The 19,023-nt window shown below is 39.5% G+C and overlaps 2 protein-coding genes across 5 annotated transcripts; both read left to right on the forward strand.

Moving 5' to 3' along the window:
* Window positions 1–219: 219 nt before the first annotated feature.
* On the forward strand, window positions 220–16,189 carry LOC309716499 (metalloreductase STEAP4-like; the record flags this gene model as incomplete). Its single annotated transcript, XM_082550323.1, has 9 exons — window positions 220–493; window positions 592–699; window positions 11,113–11,183; window positions 11,613–11,697; window positions 13,524–13,802; window positions 13,886–13,980; window positions 14,087–14,240; window positions 14,381–14,594; window positions 15,954–16,189. The coding sequence occupies exons 1-9, from the start codon at window positions 305–307 to the stop codon at window positions 16,187–16,189; spliced, it is 1,431 nt and encodes a 476-aa protein (XP_082406449.1). The 5' UTR covers window positions 220–304.
* On the forward strand, window positions 5,601–9,532 carry LOC309716498 (uncharacterized protein). 4 transcript variants are annotated; one of them, XM_082550320.1, is made up of 7 exons: window positions 5,601–5,795; window positions 6,090–6,269; window positions 6,638–6,778; window positions 7,046–7,100; window positions 7,261–7,414; window positions 8,514–8,592; window positions 9,105–9,532. In XM_082550320.1, exons 1-7 carry the CDS (start codon window positions 5,607–5,609, stop codon window positions 9,144–9,146), a joined length of 840 nt encoding a protein of 279 aa, XP_082406446.1. In that variant the 5' UTR covers window positions 5,601–5,606; the 3' UTR covers window positions 9,147–9,532. The 4 variants fall into 4 exon arrangements, with proteins under 4 accessions (XP_082406446.1, XP_082406445.1, XP_082406447.1 ...); XM_082550319.1 differs by having other exon boundaries at window positions 8,514–9,532; XM_082550321.1 differs by having other exon boundaries at window positions 6,135–6,269; window positions 8,514–9,532.
* Window positions 16,190–19,023: the final 2,834 nt, after the last annotated feature.

Genomic DNA, 19,023 nt, shown 5'->3' on the forward strand with positions numbered 1-19,023 from the left:
CAAAAGAAATCATGGATAAAATGCTGACTCACATTGCATAAAAAACAAAACACAGATATGAGTTATATTGCATTCCAACACATGCGATTTCAGATGTTGATTGCAGATGTAATAAACAGCTATAATAACTTCATTACACACACTTATGTCACACAGAGGTTAAAGCGGTTAAAAGAAGAATCACGCACAAAGTGGGAGAGGCAGTGTATAGGTCAGATTCCAAAACATTATAAATACACAGCTAAAACTGACCATCCAATCTCAGTGTGTGATCATAAGTGTGGAAAAAGAAATATCAGAGAACATGAAGACAGAAGGTGCGATGCTGCATCCACTGGCATTGGGAGATGGCCCTGAGCCTGAGCTGATGTGTATCTTTGGGACTGGGGTCTTAGGACGCTCTCTGGGCCTGTGTCTGCTCCAATCCGGCTACAGGGTGGTGTATGGCAGCCGCAGACCTCACAGCTGTGGCCCCTTGCCTGAGGGAGCTCAGGTATGACTTATGGCATTATATTGAACTGAATAGAGTTTTTAAATTTAGAAACATTACTGTACGTATCTCAAACATGTTCTGTCCTTTGTTTTGCGGAGGTGATGACCCATGAAGAATCAGCCCGGTCTGCCAAGATGATCTTCGTTTGTGTTCACAGAGAACACTATGAATTTCTGGAGAAGATGGCACCTCAACTTGAAAGAAAGGTTAGTCCAAAGTTAAAATTGGAATAAAAAAGATACACCTTTAAATCTTTAAACACCTTTAAACTCTTTTTTTTCTCTTTCTTTCTGTGAATAAACATTTCTACATTTTCATTTGCCAGCTGGCCTGGAAACAATATTTAACATATTGTGTACACATAGGTTATTACATTTGTTCCCACATGTGAAACATGATAGCAAGAGTTTAAAAATGACATTTTCACGGAATTATCATGGCGATTTGTCAGCAATAATTCATGTTATTTGAGAGAACATATAAATATTAACTGCTGTGTCATTCATATATCAAGGAAATAATTTTTAGACACATGTTATCTAAATCATGGGTCTGACAATCAATGACTGATTAATTGTAACTCATTTTGATAACAGCATTACCTAATGCAAGTTCATTATGTTAAAGGTCTAACTGGTGTTAGCACAGCTGATTAAAGAAGCAATACATTGGTCAATCTGAGCCTGCGTAGCTTCAATTACAGTCTCAAAATACTTTAAACATATTCACACTGGATAAAGCAAAGTGCCGCCGTAAGACAGGAGAGAGGACGTCTGAAAATGGGCTTTTGTATGCGTATGTACACTGTTAAAAAAATCCGTAAATTTAGGGGTCCCTTTACCGTGGATTTGCTACGGATTCGCTCCGTTTTGCGAAATACGGAAAGTTTGCTGTTGCGCAAGGCAGAATTTTCTCCCCCACCCAGAATATTCCGACGCCATTACTTTCAGTGCGGTCAGTGCCTACCTAAATTTCTGCAAGTCACAAGGAAAGTTGGAAACAGGTTGGTTGTGTGGAATGAGAATGAGAATTGAGTGCCACCTTGTTCCCCCTCGTACATTAAATTGGTCTCGATAGGCAGTTGGTAGTGGTGTGTATGTGAGTGGACGTTTGCTGCTAGCTGCGTTAGCATTAGCCAGCCGCCTGCGCTTCGTAAGTACGTCAAAAACCATTTTTTCCCTCCCTCTTACATGAAATTTGGTCTCGATAGTCAGTTGGTAGCCGTGTGTGTTTCATGGTAACATTTGAATGTGTGGGTTTTGCGTTATTTTGAAGCGTGGTTTGCCCAACTAAAGTTAACGTTAGCCCATAAGTTGGATGCGCGCGCTTGTGTGTGTGTGTGTGTGTAAATTAGCCACATGTGTGTATTGTTATAGCTCGCTGTGTTACGTTAGCATGCAACTGAACATGGTAATAATTAAAAGGGGTGATAGTTAAGTAGAATCAGATTTCATTGCAGAAAACATTGCAGCCCAAAGAGAGTGGCCCATGCAGCCCAACGCAGATTACTTATTTGAAGGTACCTGAAAAGTGAATGTGCTTCACTGTGCTGATATAAATTTATTGTTTTCATATTGATTCTGTTCTGATTCTGGCTATCCTTCAATTGGCAAATTCAATCTCTTAAAAATGTTGACTTGTAACATTTGTGGCTTTAACGCTCGGTCTTCGACTGATTACTTGAAACACTGCCGAACACACAGAAATAATAATAATGTATCTTTTTTATGTGGCCATAGGGATTGCAGAAGGAAGTTTAACACATACAGTAGCCTTGCTGTGCATATGTCACGAGCTCATGTAGACAGAAGGAGCACACAAACATGGAACCGTAATGTGTCTGTACAGTTAAGGTGCTTGTTTAATTTTTGCAGCAGTGAATATGATGATCTTAAAACTTTAAAGTGTCATTTGAGTGGTCACATAGATGAGGGTTTGACTGTAACATGTCCCTTTGATGGATGTTCTAAGACATTCAATGTAAAGTCATCATTTTTAACGCATATTTCCAGATACCATAAAGGGTGGGATGTTACCAAGATAGCCCCAGTTCATATATGTGAACTAACAGAACGGTCTTTCCAAGGTGAAGGATCACCTGAAGAACCTGAAAGTTTTAACATTGATGCAGAACAAAGTGATAATTTCTGCAGTGATCAAGTGAAAGACAACTTCACAGAGAGTCTTGCTCAGTTTTACTTGGGTTTACAGGCAAAATATTTGGTTCCAGCCTCCACAATAACAGAAATAGCAAATGAAATGAGAACTATAAGTGATATTCAACAGGAATATACTGTGGATGCACTAGCCTGTGAACTGGGGCAGTATGGTGTTCCAAAGGAGACTGTAACATCTCTTGGGAATAGTATATACGAGCAGAGCCCTATGCACAAGGCATTACATGAAAAGGGTCATTTAACTACGCAACACAAGAGGCTGAAATATTACAAGTCACACTATGACTATGTTGAACCTGTTGAAGTCTTTCTTGGACGCAATCGCAGTGGCCAGAAGAGGCACTATCATTACATCCCAATACTGGAAACCCTCAAAGTAATTCTGAAACAGCAAGGTTTAGATCAGCACAGTCCTAGTTCAAATTCTGAAGATGATGTACTGTGTGATGTCACTGATGGGTGGGCCATCAAATCCAATGCCATGTTTTCCTCAGACCCAGACAGTTTAAAGGTAATGCTCTTTCAGGATGCTTTTGAGGTGGCTAATCCACTCGGATCTGCCAAGACAAAGCATAAAGTATTGGCTGTCTACTTCACACTTGGAAATTTTCATCCACACCAACGATCAACTGTTGATCAGATACAGTTGGCATTACTCTGTGTAGAGAAAGATTGCAAATACTTTGGAATGGATAAGATTTTCAATAAGCTAGTGTCAGACTTGTGTGAGCTGGAGGAAAGGGGCATATCTTTCAATGGAAAAATATATAAAGGCACTGTTGCGTGCATAATGGGCGATAATCTGGGCTCCCACATGATTGGTGGCTTTACAGAAAATTTCAGCACAGCTCAATATTTCTGCAGATACTGTTTGGCAACAAAAAGTGAATTTCAGTCGAACCCTCTCACAGTTTTCACTCATAGAAATCCAGCTGATCATAATGAGACTGTGCGGTTTCTGGAAAGTAACAATGAAGTACACACTCATCACGGTGTTAAATGTGGCAGTGTTTTCAACAAACTGTCCAACTTTCATGTGTGTCAGCCAGGCTTACCAGCTTGTTTAGCTCATGATCTGTTTGAGGGGGTAGTAGATTATGATTTGGCATTGTTTTTGCAGTTCTTAATCAGAACACAAAAGTGGTTCAGTTATGAGGTTCTTAATGAAAGAATCAAATCATTTCCTGGTGAAAGCAGCGACAAGCTAAACACTATTCCCACTACAGGAGCCAGGCTTGGAGGACATGCAGCCCAAAACAGGTGGCTTTTGAAATTCTTGCCTGTTTTGGTGCATGACACAATTGAAGATGCTGATAATGAAGTATGGGGACTTGTACTACTTCTGAGGGAGCTTGTTGAATTTGTCTGTGCACCTCGGCTCTCAGAGTTGCAGATTGCTTTCATGAAGGGACTGATTGAACTGTATGTGGAATTGAGGCAAGAGCTGTTTCCAAGAGTTCAACTTAGACCAAAACACCACTATCTGCTTCACTATGCACACTTGACTTTACAATTTGGCCCACTCATATATACTTGGACAATGCGCTTTGAATCAAAACATTCTTATTTTAAAAGGTGCATTAGAGCAAGTAAGAACTTCATAAATGTAACCAAGTCTCTGGCTGAACGGCACCAGTTGCTTCAGGCTTATCAGTCTTGTGGTACCTTGTTTCGTTCCCAGGTTCATGTCTCAGACTCAACACGGTTCTATCCAGAGCTCTATGACCAGAACATAAAGACAGTGGTTGGAGAATTTGATTTGAACTCAAGTAACTCAGTTGTCACAGAGAGTGTGCAGGTTAAAGGCACTACATATGCAAATGGAATGCTGGTCTCTTACTGAGCTACACAAAAGGACTACTGCAGTTAGGACAAATAGCAAGCATTTTTGTAAAAAATGAAACTACTGTCCTACTTTTGCTTCGAGGGAAAACTGCCAGCTGGATACCTGAGCTTGGACTCTATGAACTTGATGAAAATGCTTCTGACCTGTTCAGTTGCCATGATTTGAACAAACTTGCTGATTATCATCCACTTTATTCTTACCAGAGAGGTACTCGGTGGCTCATTCCTCTTAAACACACACCAACATGGAACTTGTGAAAAACTATGTCAAGAAAGCAATGCCATCGCTCAGTAGCGATCAGATGGATACACTCATGGCTAAACTGGAGGAATTAGGAGTTCTCTCTGTAGATGACCTGAGCCTTGTGGACCCGGAGGACATTAAAGACACTCTGCCATTCATTCAGTGCAAAAGATTCGTCAGAGCTGTCAAAGCATTGGAAGCAGGTGAGTTTTTGCCCCTCTGTTTTAATGCAAGTTTTCTGAAACTACAAAGGTTTATTCCAAAAATGCAAAAAAAAGTTGCCATCAGCTGTACATGGCAATAATTACTCTATAATTGGTTTTCATAATTAGGTCCATTTGTATTCCTGGTTGACCCAAACTGGACATTGAGGACCAATGTATTAATTGATTTGCAACAATTGTGATGTGTTTAATTTATGGAGATGTTTGTCATGTCATCCATAGATTCACAAACTCCACCGCAGTTCACCCGGCCTGGCCCCTCATCAACACCTGAACCACAGAGGTTTCAGCTGCCCTCAACACCACCTGAGACAGCCGACTCCCCATCCCAAGACGCATATTCTGTACCATGGCACAAATTTCCCTCAAAAGTCATGGATGAGTTGCGTGAAAAAAAGTACATAATGGGGAAAGACAGACGAGAGATGGTTCGGATCGTCGCTGAAGATTACCTCCATAAACACCCAGGAAGACCTGGTAGACAAAAGCTGAGGGAACTCGCCAGTATGACTGTAGGACAATATCCTGCCTCCTTCAAGCTGACAGAGCCGTTTGGAAACAAACCTTTTGCAAAAGATGGTTCTGAAACTCTCTTTCGTCAGGTGGAACACAGAATTGAAAATATGAAGAGGCCACAAAGCTCACTGAAGAGGCAAGCAGGGGGTGAAAATTCAACAAAGAAAAGGCCCAGGAATTCAGATCTGTATGGATGTGTGGCGTGGGATCCAATCATTGAGGGGGCCGTGTGTAGAGAAGACCTGCTGTCTAAACGAGATGAGTTGAAACGTGCCTTTCAAACCCAGGATCTTCAGGTGGGTCTGCAATCATCCATTACAGATACAGAAAGCTTTATTAATCCTCGAAGGGCAATTCGGTTCCTACAGTCCACCATCTAGACATACAACCATTCACACAGCAATAGTATATAGCAGGAGTAATGCGATAAGGTCTGGGTCCAAGTACAATTTAGGACACATTGTGAAATTGTAGATCGTCTGTAGATCACTATGCCCATAGTCAATTGAAATTGATACCCTGTTTTATTATTTTAATTGGTTAGTTTGACTAACTGTTCGACTGTTTGTCTAACTGCCTCATATCTTTAGGAGTCATCTGTTCGAAAATTGATGACTGAAACATATCCCATTCAGCGTGAAATCCTCAACGATGATGATACCACTATTGCCGTTGTAAAGGACGAGTGGCCGTTCCTGTTTGAAGTTCCTCACCTGTTTGATCATGCATCTAAACTCCTTGGCTTCTCTGTACAAAACAAGCTGGCACAGGTGTGTTGTTATTGTTATTATTATGATTGTGCTGTGCTGCTCCATATGGAGAGAATTTTGTCTTTATTAATCAATCAGAAAAAGATTTGCAACCAAAAAGAGAGTTGAGACCAAAAAAGATAAACTGGCAACCAATCAAATAGAATAACTTGGATGAACAATCAAATGGAATAGATTTGAGACCAAAAATCAGGAAGTGACAACCAAAAAAGCAGGACATTTGAGATCAAAACAGAACAGGTTGCAAATGAAAATGAAATAATTCATTTTTATTTTTATTTTTTTCAAAATTCTCTCCATAGCTCCAAACGAAAATGAGTGTTAGTCTTATGTACTTGTACAAAATTAACACCTTGAACCTTGAACAGGAACTTTCCAAAAAAGAAAAGGGGATCAATGACTTCCTTGACTCCAAAGGGATGAAGATGGGCGAAGGTCCAATACAGCTCATCTGTGGCATTTCAAAATACTTCAAGGAAGACTCTTATAAACTCTTCCACAAAAAAGAGGTAGATGTTGTAGATTTTAAACTGTGTGCAAGATAATTATTTGCATCCAGTGGTGAACCAAGTAACCAACCACAGTAGGAAGTATAGATTCCCCTAATTGTGCTGCTGATATTCTCTATAAACTCTCTATCTATAAACTATTTACATTAATGTTTTTGCATAATGGCTACCTCTGTCTGATGAAGACACTAGCAGATAGTCAATTTGCCAGCAGGTTTGTGTGTACTGGAAACATTAATTCATGTATCATGTCTGTCACCAAAACAGATCTCTGCAGATCCTGAAGTCGAACTCCCAGTGACCCCATGCATCCTAATCAGAGGTTTGTAGTTAAATCTTTTTTTGTATCCCAGCAAGCTGTTGTTAGCTGTTGTTATAAGCTGTTGTTGTGTCATATTTATTAAAGAAATGTTTTGCTTGCCTTAAAATATAGGATTTTTTTTTTTTTTGTAAATGGTACATGGTTTTTATCTGTGTTTAAGGTGACCAGCAATTCAAGATTGCTGTTGATGGGTTACTTGTCAATGACCACATCACCTCTCCCATTGTGGCCTTGAGCTACGTCTTCTCCATGTTTTATGTCTGCAACGTCCAATACCCACCGGAGATGGCTTTTACTCTCGAATTCATGCAAAGGTAAGCACTCATTGTTTGGAAATACTTTGTAAATGTGACTTTGCCGTGCCTTTCTGCACCTGACCTGCTTTTTGTCAATCTACACTAAACCCGTTTGTCTGAGATGTACAAGCTCAAAATGTGTCGTCACATGCTGTGAGCTTTTAGATCAGCTGTTATTGGCTTATGATCCCCCTGAATATGGATTTGTTCAGAGATTTTGTAGCTCCCTGTTGAAGACTATTGTTGGAATAAATGTGTCATATCTTTTTAAAGGGCAGGTAACATGCTTTTTGCTTTAAATAGTGTCCTAAGTCAATCAATAACAAAACAAACATAACATGATTCCAGTTGGGAAATGGAGCAAAAACATATTTTTCTCAGAATGGTTTGTTGACACAAAATTCGTTTGAGCTATCTCTTTAAAACCATTAGCACCTGAGACCAGGTTATGTCAGTGGTGGTCAAACCTTTTCATGTCAAAGACACACAAACTGAAATTTATTTGGCTGCAGACCCCAAACTCAAAATATGTTGTTCCAGGGACACCCCCCCCCCCCCCCCCCCCCGAAGGAAAGACTAAACATATTAATTTAAAAAATACTACATAGTGGATTCATGCCCAAATGTTAATACTTGTACTGATGTGTAACGTGCACTGAATGTCACAGTTTCTCCACTCCATGTTTGAATAACCCCCAGGACAGTCCGTGTTCAAATGTGCTGTTACACCTTTTGATAGGACAATGTCAACTGTGTTTTCTATCCCCTTCTGTGTTCTGTGCATTTATAATATCCCTGCATACACATTGAGGATGCATGCTGTCATGTGTTGGTGATAAGCAGACTTCTCACCCTTGCAAACATTTCTGTATATGCACAGTGTGAATGCATGTGTCTTGAAAAGACAAAGGAAGAGAGCTTAGCCACTGGCACCAGCACCACAACAACATTGGGTTCTAGACAGATGGTCAACTAGAATGATAGAGAGGTTCACACATAGGGGCATATTGAAGAAAACAAATGTAGGATTTTATTGAACTGCTCCACTCCTGTCAAGCCACACTACATGTGCAAACTTTGTCTGCATATCACTATTGTTTTTTTTTTTTTCCCTCAGAGTTTTCTTTGGGGTCAATCCTGAGCGAGGCTCCAAGGCAGAGAAGAAGGGGAAGAAACGGCACTTCATTCCTCCACAGGTGTGCAAGCTGGTTTCTCAGCTGAAGGAATTTGAATGCAAGCAGAAGGAATCTGAATGGGCCATTTGAGCTGTTCTCAGAGCTCAGAAAATACCTTTTTGGACTGAATGTACACACACACACACACACACACACACACACACACACACAAAGGCAAATCCAAAAACATGGGGCTTGGGAGTAGAAATACAGATTTTTACAGTATTAGGTGAGTTCAGATGTTTTAACTAGATGCCCACAACACACATGCTGCAGTTTCAAATCCCCCATGTTAAGGGGGAGGGAAGGTGGGCGATATTTGTCATTCCAGTTAAGCTTTTCCTGTCATTGTGGAGTTGGAGGTGTAAGTTTTAATTTTTTTTTAGTTTTAAGTTGTTTTAAGAGTTTTAAAAATCTCTTTATGGCATGTTGCACAGTCATCCTTCTAAGGTCATGGTTGTTATTGCTGCACTGATGTTTTATAGAAAAGTTGTATAATGTAATACTTCTAATGTTCTATTTGTTTTTTGTAGAAAGGTCAGCCACTGGTTGCAGAGCTCTGCCTGTCGGTGTGATATGTGGAGTTGGAGGTGTAGGTTTCTGCATCCTCCTGGAGGGGGCTCCTCATTTTGCACTGACAGGTGAGACAGCAACAGCAATGCTGGCAGTTTTATTGTCTTATTTTGTCATTGTCTTTAACAAATCAATTTGTTATTAATGCCTGTCAGCCTGTGGATGCTAAAAAGTTGCTAGATTTGGCATCTCCCTGTTAAAGGACATGGCTGTACTTCTTTGAGAAAACAGCTGGTTTATGTATGTAAAATTTCTCTGAATGTGAAGGTGATGTTCTGAATGTTTTAATGGTTGTAGTGTAAATATTGCAAATCATTCACCACAAAAAGTGAAATCACTTTAAAGCACTGGCAGCTGTTAAAGGAAATAAATAATTGCTGTGATTCTACATTTGTGCTTTATTGATGGTAAACGGTATAGAGAATGGTACAGAATTAAACATTTTAGGATGACTGAAGTGTCCGTAAATGGTATGGATTGAGTACTTAAATAATACGGAATATTCCATTTTAGGTTTGATGGAACTGTCCGTAAATGGTAAAGAAAAAGTCAGGTAAATCTACGGAAATATCTGTTATAGGGTTTACGGAATTGTCTGTGCAATAACGCCGAAATTTATGGAAAATACGGAATTTTCCATTTTAGGTTTGACGGAAATGTCCGTCAATGGTACAGAAAAACTCGGGTAAATCTACAGAAATATCCGTTTTAAGGTTTACGGAAGTGCCCGTACAATAACGGAAAAAGTGCTGGTAATTAATTACCAGCACTTTTTCCGTTTTATAACGGAATTTTTTTTAACAGTGTAGGTAATCCTTGACAGTGATTTGTGAAATTTTTTTTTTAAATAAAATAATCTCAAGATCTCGGAAGTTTATTACTTCGCTTGAACATCTTCTGACACCTCTGCACTCAGTTGGATTGTGGAACAGTTTGTCCTCAAGACATTAACCACAACATTTTCCTCAGTAAATGTTCTGAATTGTTAAGAAAACATTAAATATTAGCATTACTTTAGTTCTGTTACAGATCAAAAGACATGAAAAAATGATTACTTTTAGGTTTGCATTGTTTTATCAATTAAATCCTGCTAAGATGATTATGCTACTTTGTAACTTTTATTTGCAGCATGAATTAAGGATTAAATCTTAACAACAACTAATGCCATGCAACAGCACAGTGTAATACTACTACTAATAATAATAACTATTCTCATTTTAAAACAATGGCCAAGTTACATGTGGGAATATTACATTTTAGCCCATGATAAACAAAAATAACTCAGGAAATTAAAAACACAAGCAGATCAAAATGGCCCATTATTTAGAAATATTTGAAGTGGAAACAAAAACTTTTAAGGAAAGCAAATCAGAGACAAAATTATTAGTAATTTATTTGTGTGTTGTTGTGACGTTATCTGAGGGCGGTTTAGTTGGCTCTAGACCTTACAGTATTACAGAAAGACACTGAACAAATCCCTCTTGAGGAAGAACCTCTGATTGAACCAAATTCAGGCTGAGGGGCTGTCTGTCTGAAACGGTCGGGGGTGACAGGAGAGTGGAGAGAAAAAAAAAATGAGCACTTGAAAAATAACAAACAGTGAGCAGGTTTGCAGGGACAGTAACCACAGGTCAAAACCAAGCAGCTATGGATTGAGACACATCTCCAGAAAGGTACGGAGAGAGGAGAAAGCATAAAATACAGGAGAAAGAACCAGAGGCTACTGACATGTAATCATGGGAAATGAATACACAGAGTGAGGAGGGTGGACAAGAGGTGCTACACAAAAACACAACGTTATCCAGTCACACCTTATGTGTGTGTAATGTCAGTGTTTTCTGCTGTTCACATCTTAACGGAATCATTCACATGATTTTTGTAAAAGGATGTGCATGAAATAAATGACAAATATTCTAACTACTTTATTTTTTCTCTCTACTCAATCAATGCTGATGGATTTATTTCAAGGTGCTGGTGGACCTCAGTAACAACTTGAAGAAAGACATGTACATGGAAGCAAATGCCGTCTACTTGCAGAGGTAACATACGCCCTCAAAAGTATGGAAAAGAAAAAGAGTCTCTCATTCATGAATACACTGTGCATGCAAGTCATTCCTTCTGTTCACCAAGGGAGCCTAACCTTTTTTTGTTCAATCTTTATTTGTTGTCAAAGATATCTTTTTCTTTCATTGCAACTGTGCCTATTACAAATCTATGTGAGAATGACATTGTTGTGGAAAAATGCTCCTAAAGACCTCTTGGAAAATGAGAGATCAAAACTCTAAACTGAATCCTAAAGAAGTGAAACAAATCAAGTGGTTGCAGCTCCCTTGACAGGTGAGCCTGCTGTGTATCCATTCGGTTGAAGTGGAAACATTGATTCTCATCGTTTTGAGACTTTTTCTTTCCCCTGGGCGTCTTTGTAAAAGAAACAATAGCAACTAAAGTCCTTTCTGTGTGTTCTCTAGGCTGGTCCCTAAAGCAGCCGTTGTTAAAGGCCTTAACACCCTGTCCACCTGGGCCCTGCAGAATGGACTTCTAGCAGGAAGACAGGTAAGACAAGAGTAGAAGTAAGGGATCTGTTAAAAAGATGTCAGCTGGCTTAAGACAAAACAAAGTCAGGAAGCTTCTGAGCCTTAAGGAAGGCTATGGCTGACAAGAATAAAGATACAAACAAAGCAGTAACAGAAAGAGGAGATTACTAAATTGATCTGATCACCATGAGAAATGTTTGACTTCAAACTACAAAATAACATCTGCTTTCAGCATTTTCTGTTTTACGATGGGAAAAAATGTCTCTTGAACTGCTTAATAACAGGAGACTGCTTCAACATACGCCGTGCAAAATTTAGGGAAGCAATTGATTTCAGTTTTGTTGCTGCTGATTATTGATTTTGCTGTCTTACCATAACAATGCGAGAGAAAATGAGGGCAGCGCTTGTAAAAATACACAAACAAGCACACTTCATGATCTTACAAAGTTGAAAGACCAGTGTTTATTGCAGCTTCCGTTTCACGGCTACAAAGAGAAACACAAACATGCTCGAACCTCTGGAGACCAAACCTGAATCTGCCTCAAATCCTCTTCAACACAAACAAGCCCCCATACGTGTGCACGTAAACACACACACACACACACACACACACACACACACACACACACACACACACACACACACACACACACACACACACCACTGCAGTGTTCTATTTCTTTGAAAACAGGTAGCTGTGAGAGAAAAGAGGGTGTGTGTGTTTCTTTATCAGCGCATATGTAGTTACAGTATATATCCACACACACTCATGCTTTTAAGTGTGTGCTATTCCCCAGCCAGCAATTTGATTAGATCCACAGCGGGGCTGTGGCTCTGTCACATTTACATTCAGATGGAGATTTAGTCTGTCGGCTGTCCCCTGCTGTTACTGGTGCAGTAATGTAGGGAGACATGGCTGGCTGCCCGGTCCACTTACACACACACACCTGGGGAAAACTGCTCAATCCCACTGACTCTCCTATATGCCTGTCAAACTGCTCTCTCTCTGTCACACACTCTCTAGCTCTCGTTAGTTCTCGCCTTTTACAAACAAGTTAATCGTCTTATCACAGAGCTGTGAGTGCAGTAATAAGCTTCACCATGCTGTGATCTAGAATGGGATTACATATTGAGCAGCATATGTATATAAAGTAGGCACGTGTGCTTACCTAGTAATACATTTTCAGGGGCTTCTTCCCAAAAAACTGAAGGAGCGGTGGGTGACAGATAAAACAAGGGTAATTCTGTGGACACACAATGTAGGTGTAGCTGTGCAGTCATTCACTAGATATTCGCATCAGGTGAGTCATCTATTAGTAATAGAAACACAGATCATAAGAAAGTGTTGAGAGAAAAATTTTAATAAATGTTAATATTCATATTATTATTTTAGAATCTGCTTTCATCAATTTACCAACTAATACAGTTTGTAACTGCAAAGAAAAGATAATATTAGTGACACGATGAAACTTCACAGACAGCTAAAACCGCATCATCTTCCATTTTGGTCAGAAACGACTAAGAATAGATTAATGGTCCGTGCTGTTGCACTGGTAAAAATTCTCCTGCCTGCAGACATGAATGCAGAAGGTGTAGGTTTTTGAATCAGTCGCACATATGCTGTCCTGCTGCCTTAATACTCATTAGAGAACCAGACTGCCGGCTGAAAAGCCCCCAACAAAAGCATCATTTATTCCTGTTTCAGGAGTCTTTGATAAAACCTGCAGTGCAAAGCTTAGTGAGAATTTTTCAAACCTTTAAAAAATTTTAATTTTATATTTGTGACAAGCTCTATATGCCTTTGGAGAAATACACATTTATAGACTATTTCTATTTATGCCCTAGGTGTACCTGTGTGGGAACAATGGAGAAGCAAAACGGGATGTGGCAGAGATGGCCACCAAACTAGGCCTCACTGTTGTGGACAAAGGGTCCCTGTCAGCTGCTAAAGAGGTGGAGGACTTTCCTCTGCAGCTGTTCCCAGAGTGGAGGATGCCTTTGTACGTGGCTTTCGGCCTCTCTGCCTTCTTTTTCTTGTATTTGGTCATTAGAGATATCATCTATGCATATGTGGAAAATGATGAAGATATCTCCTACCGCATAATGATATCCCTGGCCAACAAGGTAAAGATATGCTCCTCTTTGTTTAGTTGCTCGTAAAACGGTATTTTACATTTCTCATTGTGTTTTTATTTTCCATGTGTCAGATCACTCCAGTTGTGTCCCTCATTATGCTGTCGCTCTGCTACCTCCCTGGAGCTATAGCTGGGTTCCTTCAGCTCTACAGAGGGACCAAGTACAGGTCAGGCATCAAACATAAACATTTTCATTCCTGGTACAATGTAAAAAAAAAAAAAGGGCATGATTTTTGCAGCGTAAAGTGCCTAACTCATTTTCCTATGTTCCAGGCGTTTCCCCAATTGGCTAGATCGCTGGATGCTGTGCAGGAAACAGTTGGGTCTTCTTGCACTAGGCTTTGCATTGCTCCATGCTATCTACACATTAATCATTCCTGCCCGCTACTCTGACAGACAAAGAGTCATCTCCAATGTGTTGAATGAGGTAAAGTGCAGCAGGCTGGTGCAAACTGATTGGAGTGTTTCTGCAATCCTGCACAAAGAAAAATATTAAATAAAGCTTATATGTACATGTAGAACATTCACTGCAATAACAGTCCCTCCACTTTTCTCTCTTCCTTGTAGGTGAAGAAAAATACTACCACTCCACTTTACTTTGACAATACCAGCGCATGGCGCACTGACTCATTATATGCACTGGGAATCCTGGGCTTCTTTCTTTTTGTCCTGCTGGGGCTAACATCCTTGCCCTCTGTTGGAGGCACTCTCAGCTGGAGAGAGTTCAGCTTTGTTCAGGTCAGTGCAGATAAAAATGCACAGTCCTTCACATGTATGTGCTGTGTGTGAATGTGCATTTTCTCATGCACACCTTTAAATTCTCATGCTTTATCAGTCACGTGTTTCATATCAGTAAAGGCATATTTTAGAGCCTTCTAGATAATCTACATTTAGAACTTCTTAGATTTTTATCAGTTATTAAAGTGTTGTAAAAGCAATATAGCAATATGTCACTGGCACTTGTCTCCCTAGAGCCTAGTTAACTAGCCGCCTAACACAGGCACACAGAGAGACTTTAGCCAAGGATTTTAAATGTTAAGTTATTCATTAAATAGAATTATGATACCTGGTATAATCCTCCAGTGAGAAGATTTTTAATACAGGTCACAGGCCCATTTGTGTAAAGGTCAGGTCCATAGATAGACCTCAGACAGCGAATGGTACTCAGAGATGGAGGTGAAAGTCAAACTAATTCTTATGATCTAGTGAGGAGAGTTATGAAATAAGACATGAAATAACAATAATATGCTTACATAAGCTTACTTTTTGCTTCTAGTTGTGATCACTGTTGTCAACATGGGAATATAAAGCCCTGAATACAAGCAAATATCCAAAAATGCTAGGACACTGTGTAATATGATATTTGCTCTCCACTGGTTTAATAAGGTGCAAGTAGGTGCAAGATCCCTTATCGTCATCACACAGGGGCACAGTTTATTACTGCGCCATAGCAATAGCACTGTTTGCTTTCTCTGCTGTTTGCCCTTATTGCAAATGCTAAAACATGGAAATGGAGGCACATTATGCACTAGGTTGTTTGTTATTATGTCTGCGTCTGTGCATGTCAGTCTTAAATTCAGCATAAAGCATTTCCAAGGATAGTTTGGTAATTTGGGAGATAGCTCATTCTCATTCTCTTTCTTCCACAGAGTTAGATGAGACAGTTGATACCATTAGTTTGTCTGTGTGGTAAATTTGCTCGTACCAGCCTAGAGTTGACTTATCCTAGCTTAGAGTAGCATGACAAAAGGAGAAAGCAAATACTGTCACAACAAAACTGAGCGCCTCTAAACCTCACCAGTTAATTTGATTTTTTAAAAAAACCTTCTACCTTTGGACAAAGGTTCCACACATTTTCAGTATTTTTGCTAAGCTAAGCTAAACCCATATTTTTTACTTGTGTTTGATTAACTTTTGCTTTTATGCTCTGTAAGTTTATTTTAAAGCACTTTGTGATGTTGATCACAAAGTGCTTGAAATAAAATTTTTATTACCTACTTAATAAACTCAACACTAGTTTCATGTTTATTTAACAGATAACAGAAAGCTTATCGTCTTCTTGTTGAACTCTTTTGTATTTAATCTTTAATTTTTACCATTGTGTGTGTGTGTGTGTGTGTGTGTTTCTTTTTCCCCACAGTCAACGCTGCACATTGCTACATTTATGCCTGGGATAAATTCCTTCGCAAATCTACGTATAAATGGTACACTCCTCCGGACTCCATGCTCTGTCTAATTGTTCCTTCGGTAACACTGGTGCTCAAGCTGGTCCTCGTCCTCCCCTGCGTGAACCGTCCGCTCATGCGCATTCGCCAAGGCTGGGAACGCAACCGGTTAAAGGATGAGATGGGTGAACTCAAAGCCACTAACATGTGATCCAGGGTTGCTGAATGTTTCAATGACATGTTATATTATTTTTCATTTGTAGACAATCATAAAGTAGGGAAAATGAAATAGCATAACAATCGTTTCGATTTTGCACAAAGTAAAGAAAAAGAAAGACCAGTGGTTCCAGTGGTGAGTTATTGTCTGATCCTGCCTGTTCCTGACTTTGCAATACTGAGAGAAAAGTTAGGTTTATGCCAAATTGACATGCTTCTGTTGATATAAATATTTTTAATGCGTATTTTCTTTTTGAGTGAAACCCCCCAACACATTTCAGATGTTTGTGTTGTATCTTTTTCACCAAATGTGCTGAAAAATAGATTGCTATCCCCTGTTGAAATCCACTGTTTTGATAAACATAGGCAATAGTTTCTGTATTCCACTCTCCTTTCCCTTCAAGTGGAGCAATTGTATCCCTGAGGTTGCTCTCTTTTCAGGATGTTATTGATCTCCCTGCTTTCTGACACAAATATCTCACTACCCGTACCTGCCTCCGTCTCAAGAGCACACCAGAGTGCACACTAAGACACACATGCTTATGATGCACATACACAGCATGAAGGTGAATAAGTTAATTGGATTTCTGCATGCAGATTATATGAAAAAACAAAATAAAAACACGAAGCACTTAACTTGGGGGCGGAACAACAGATTTTGTAGTCAAAAGCAGATTCACAAACACCTTTACTACCATAGGTCTAGTGCAGTGTTACAGTCACCAGCAAATTTACCCGGCTGAAGCAGGTAGGTAGTAATAAAACATGCAGGCTGCCCTCAAAATACCCACTACTACCGAGGAATTGCTGAGAAAGCAGATCCAGTTAGATTTGAACAGATGATGAGCAGAAATGGGAAACTCAATAGTGATGGCTGATGAACAGGTGCAGGATGGTTAGAAGAGGTTGGTATGCACATCCCTAATGATACAGAGACAGAAAAAGGAAAGAAGAAGATGGAGTAGCTGTCGCCATGACAGATTCTGGTGCTATATAAAGAAAACGCAGTGCCTCTCGCCTAAAGCAGAACATTTAGGCAGAGACATCCTGTTATCTAGCATCTAACAGCATTATCTGCATACACAATCTGTAATCCCTTACATCCTCTCCTATTGTATTAGCCTCCTGTTACCAGTGAACCGATTTTACCAAACTGCCTGCTGTTCGTGTGCATTGGTGTGTGCGTGTGTTGGTGTGTGAGTTATTCCATTATTCCAGTATTGCCTCTGGAAAGAATTAAGATGTAGCAACATGCAGAGCAGAATAGCTGTGAAACAAGCTAACTTACATAATTCATTTCCTCTCATCTTTAATTTTACACACCTAGACAGCCCTGAAACCTATAATAACTTTATTTGTGTCTAGCCTTGAAGGCTTAAACCTGTGTGAGTGTAAATAAGCTGCAGAAATTGTGGGTTAATACAGAGATCACTGACATTCAAGCTCCACCTGTGAAATGTACAACTAGATATTAAATGAAAGGTGTATAACAAAATAGCATGGGGACTTCAGAAATGTAAATTATGTATCCCAGAATTGTGACAGAATAAAATGCATTTAATTAAGAAATTATGGTTTATTTATGAGAGCTTTTCTGCAAAGGATTTTGTTTTTATTATTCATTAGGTCCTTTTTTCTTCATTAAAACCACTTCGGAAAATGACAAATTCTGCAAAATTGGACATCCACAGACATTCAGCCGTCATTATATTTTAGTTACTATTCACATACAGAAATTAGATATTTGAAATTGTGCGCACAGGAGTGTGCAATACCAACACTTTTAACTTTAACTCACAGAAGATGATAATTTGACTGAGCCGATACTTACAGATAAATCATGAGGTTTGCCTTTGACTTGTACAGCCACAGTTCCAAAAACGTTGGGACTGTAAAATGAGATCAAACAACGTAATGACCCATATTTTATTCACAATGGAACAACAGGTCAGTAAATTAAAAGAGCATCTTAGAGAGGCAGAGTTAGTAAAGTAAGTAACATTTATTTATATAGCGCTTTTTGAAACTGGAAGTTTTTTTCAAAGTGCTTCACATGGGAATAAAAGCATATCAAATGAAACAATAAAAATGGTATAAAACAGGTATAAAAGCATATCAATCGATACAATAAAACACTACAGGGAGTGCAGAATTATTAGGCAAATGAGTATTTTGTCCACATCATCCTCTTCATGCATGTTGTCTTACTCCAAGCTGTATAGGCTCGAAAGCCTACTACCAATTAAGCATATTAGGTGATGTGCATCTCTGTAATGAGAAGGGGTGTGGTCTAATGACATCAACACCCTATATCAGGTGTGCATAAATATTAGGCAACGTCCTTTCCTTTGGCAAAATGGGTCAAAAGAAGGACTTGACAGGCACAGAAAAGTCCAAAATAGTGAGATATCTTGCAGAGGGATGCAGCAGTCTCAAAATTGCAAAGCTTCTGAAGCGTGATCATCGAACAATCAAGCGTTTCATTCAAAATAGTCAACAGGGTCGCAAGAAGCGTGTGGAAAAACCAAGGCGCAAAATAACTGCCCATGAACTGAGAAAAGTCAAGCGTGCAGCTGCCAAGATGCCACTTGCCACCAGTTTGGCCATATTTCAGAGCTGCAACATCACTGGAGTGCCCAAAAGCACAAGGTGTGCAATACTCAGAGACATGGCCAAGGTAAGAAAGGCTGAAAGACGACCACCACTGAACAAGACACACAAGCTGAAACGTCAAGACTGGGCCAAGAAATATCTTGAGACTGATTTTCTAAGGTTTTATGGACTGATGAAATGAGAGTGAGTCTTGATGGGCCAGATGGATGGGCCCGT

The sequence above is a fragment of the Aulonocara stuartgranti genome, assembly GCF_965226115.1.
Source record: "Aulonocara stuartgranti genome assembly, chromosome: 11".
In the NCBI taxonomy this organism is placed as follows: domain Eukaryota; kingdom Metazoa; phylum Chordata; class Actinopteri; order Cichliformes; family Cichlidae; genus Aulonocara; species Aulonocara stuartgranti.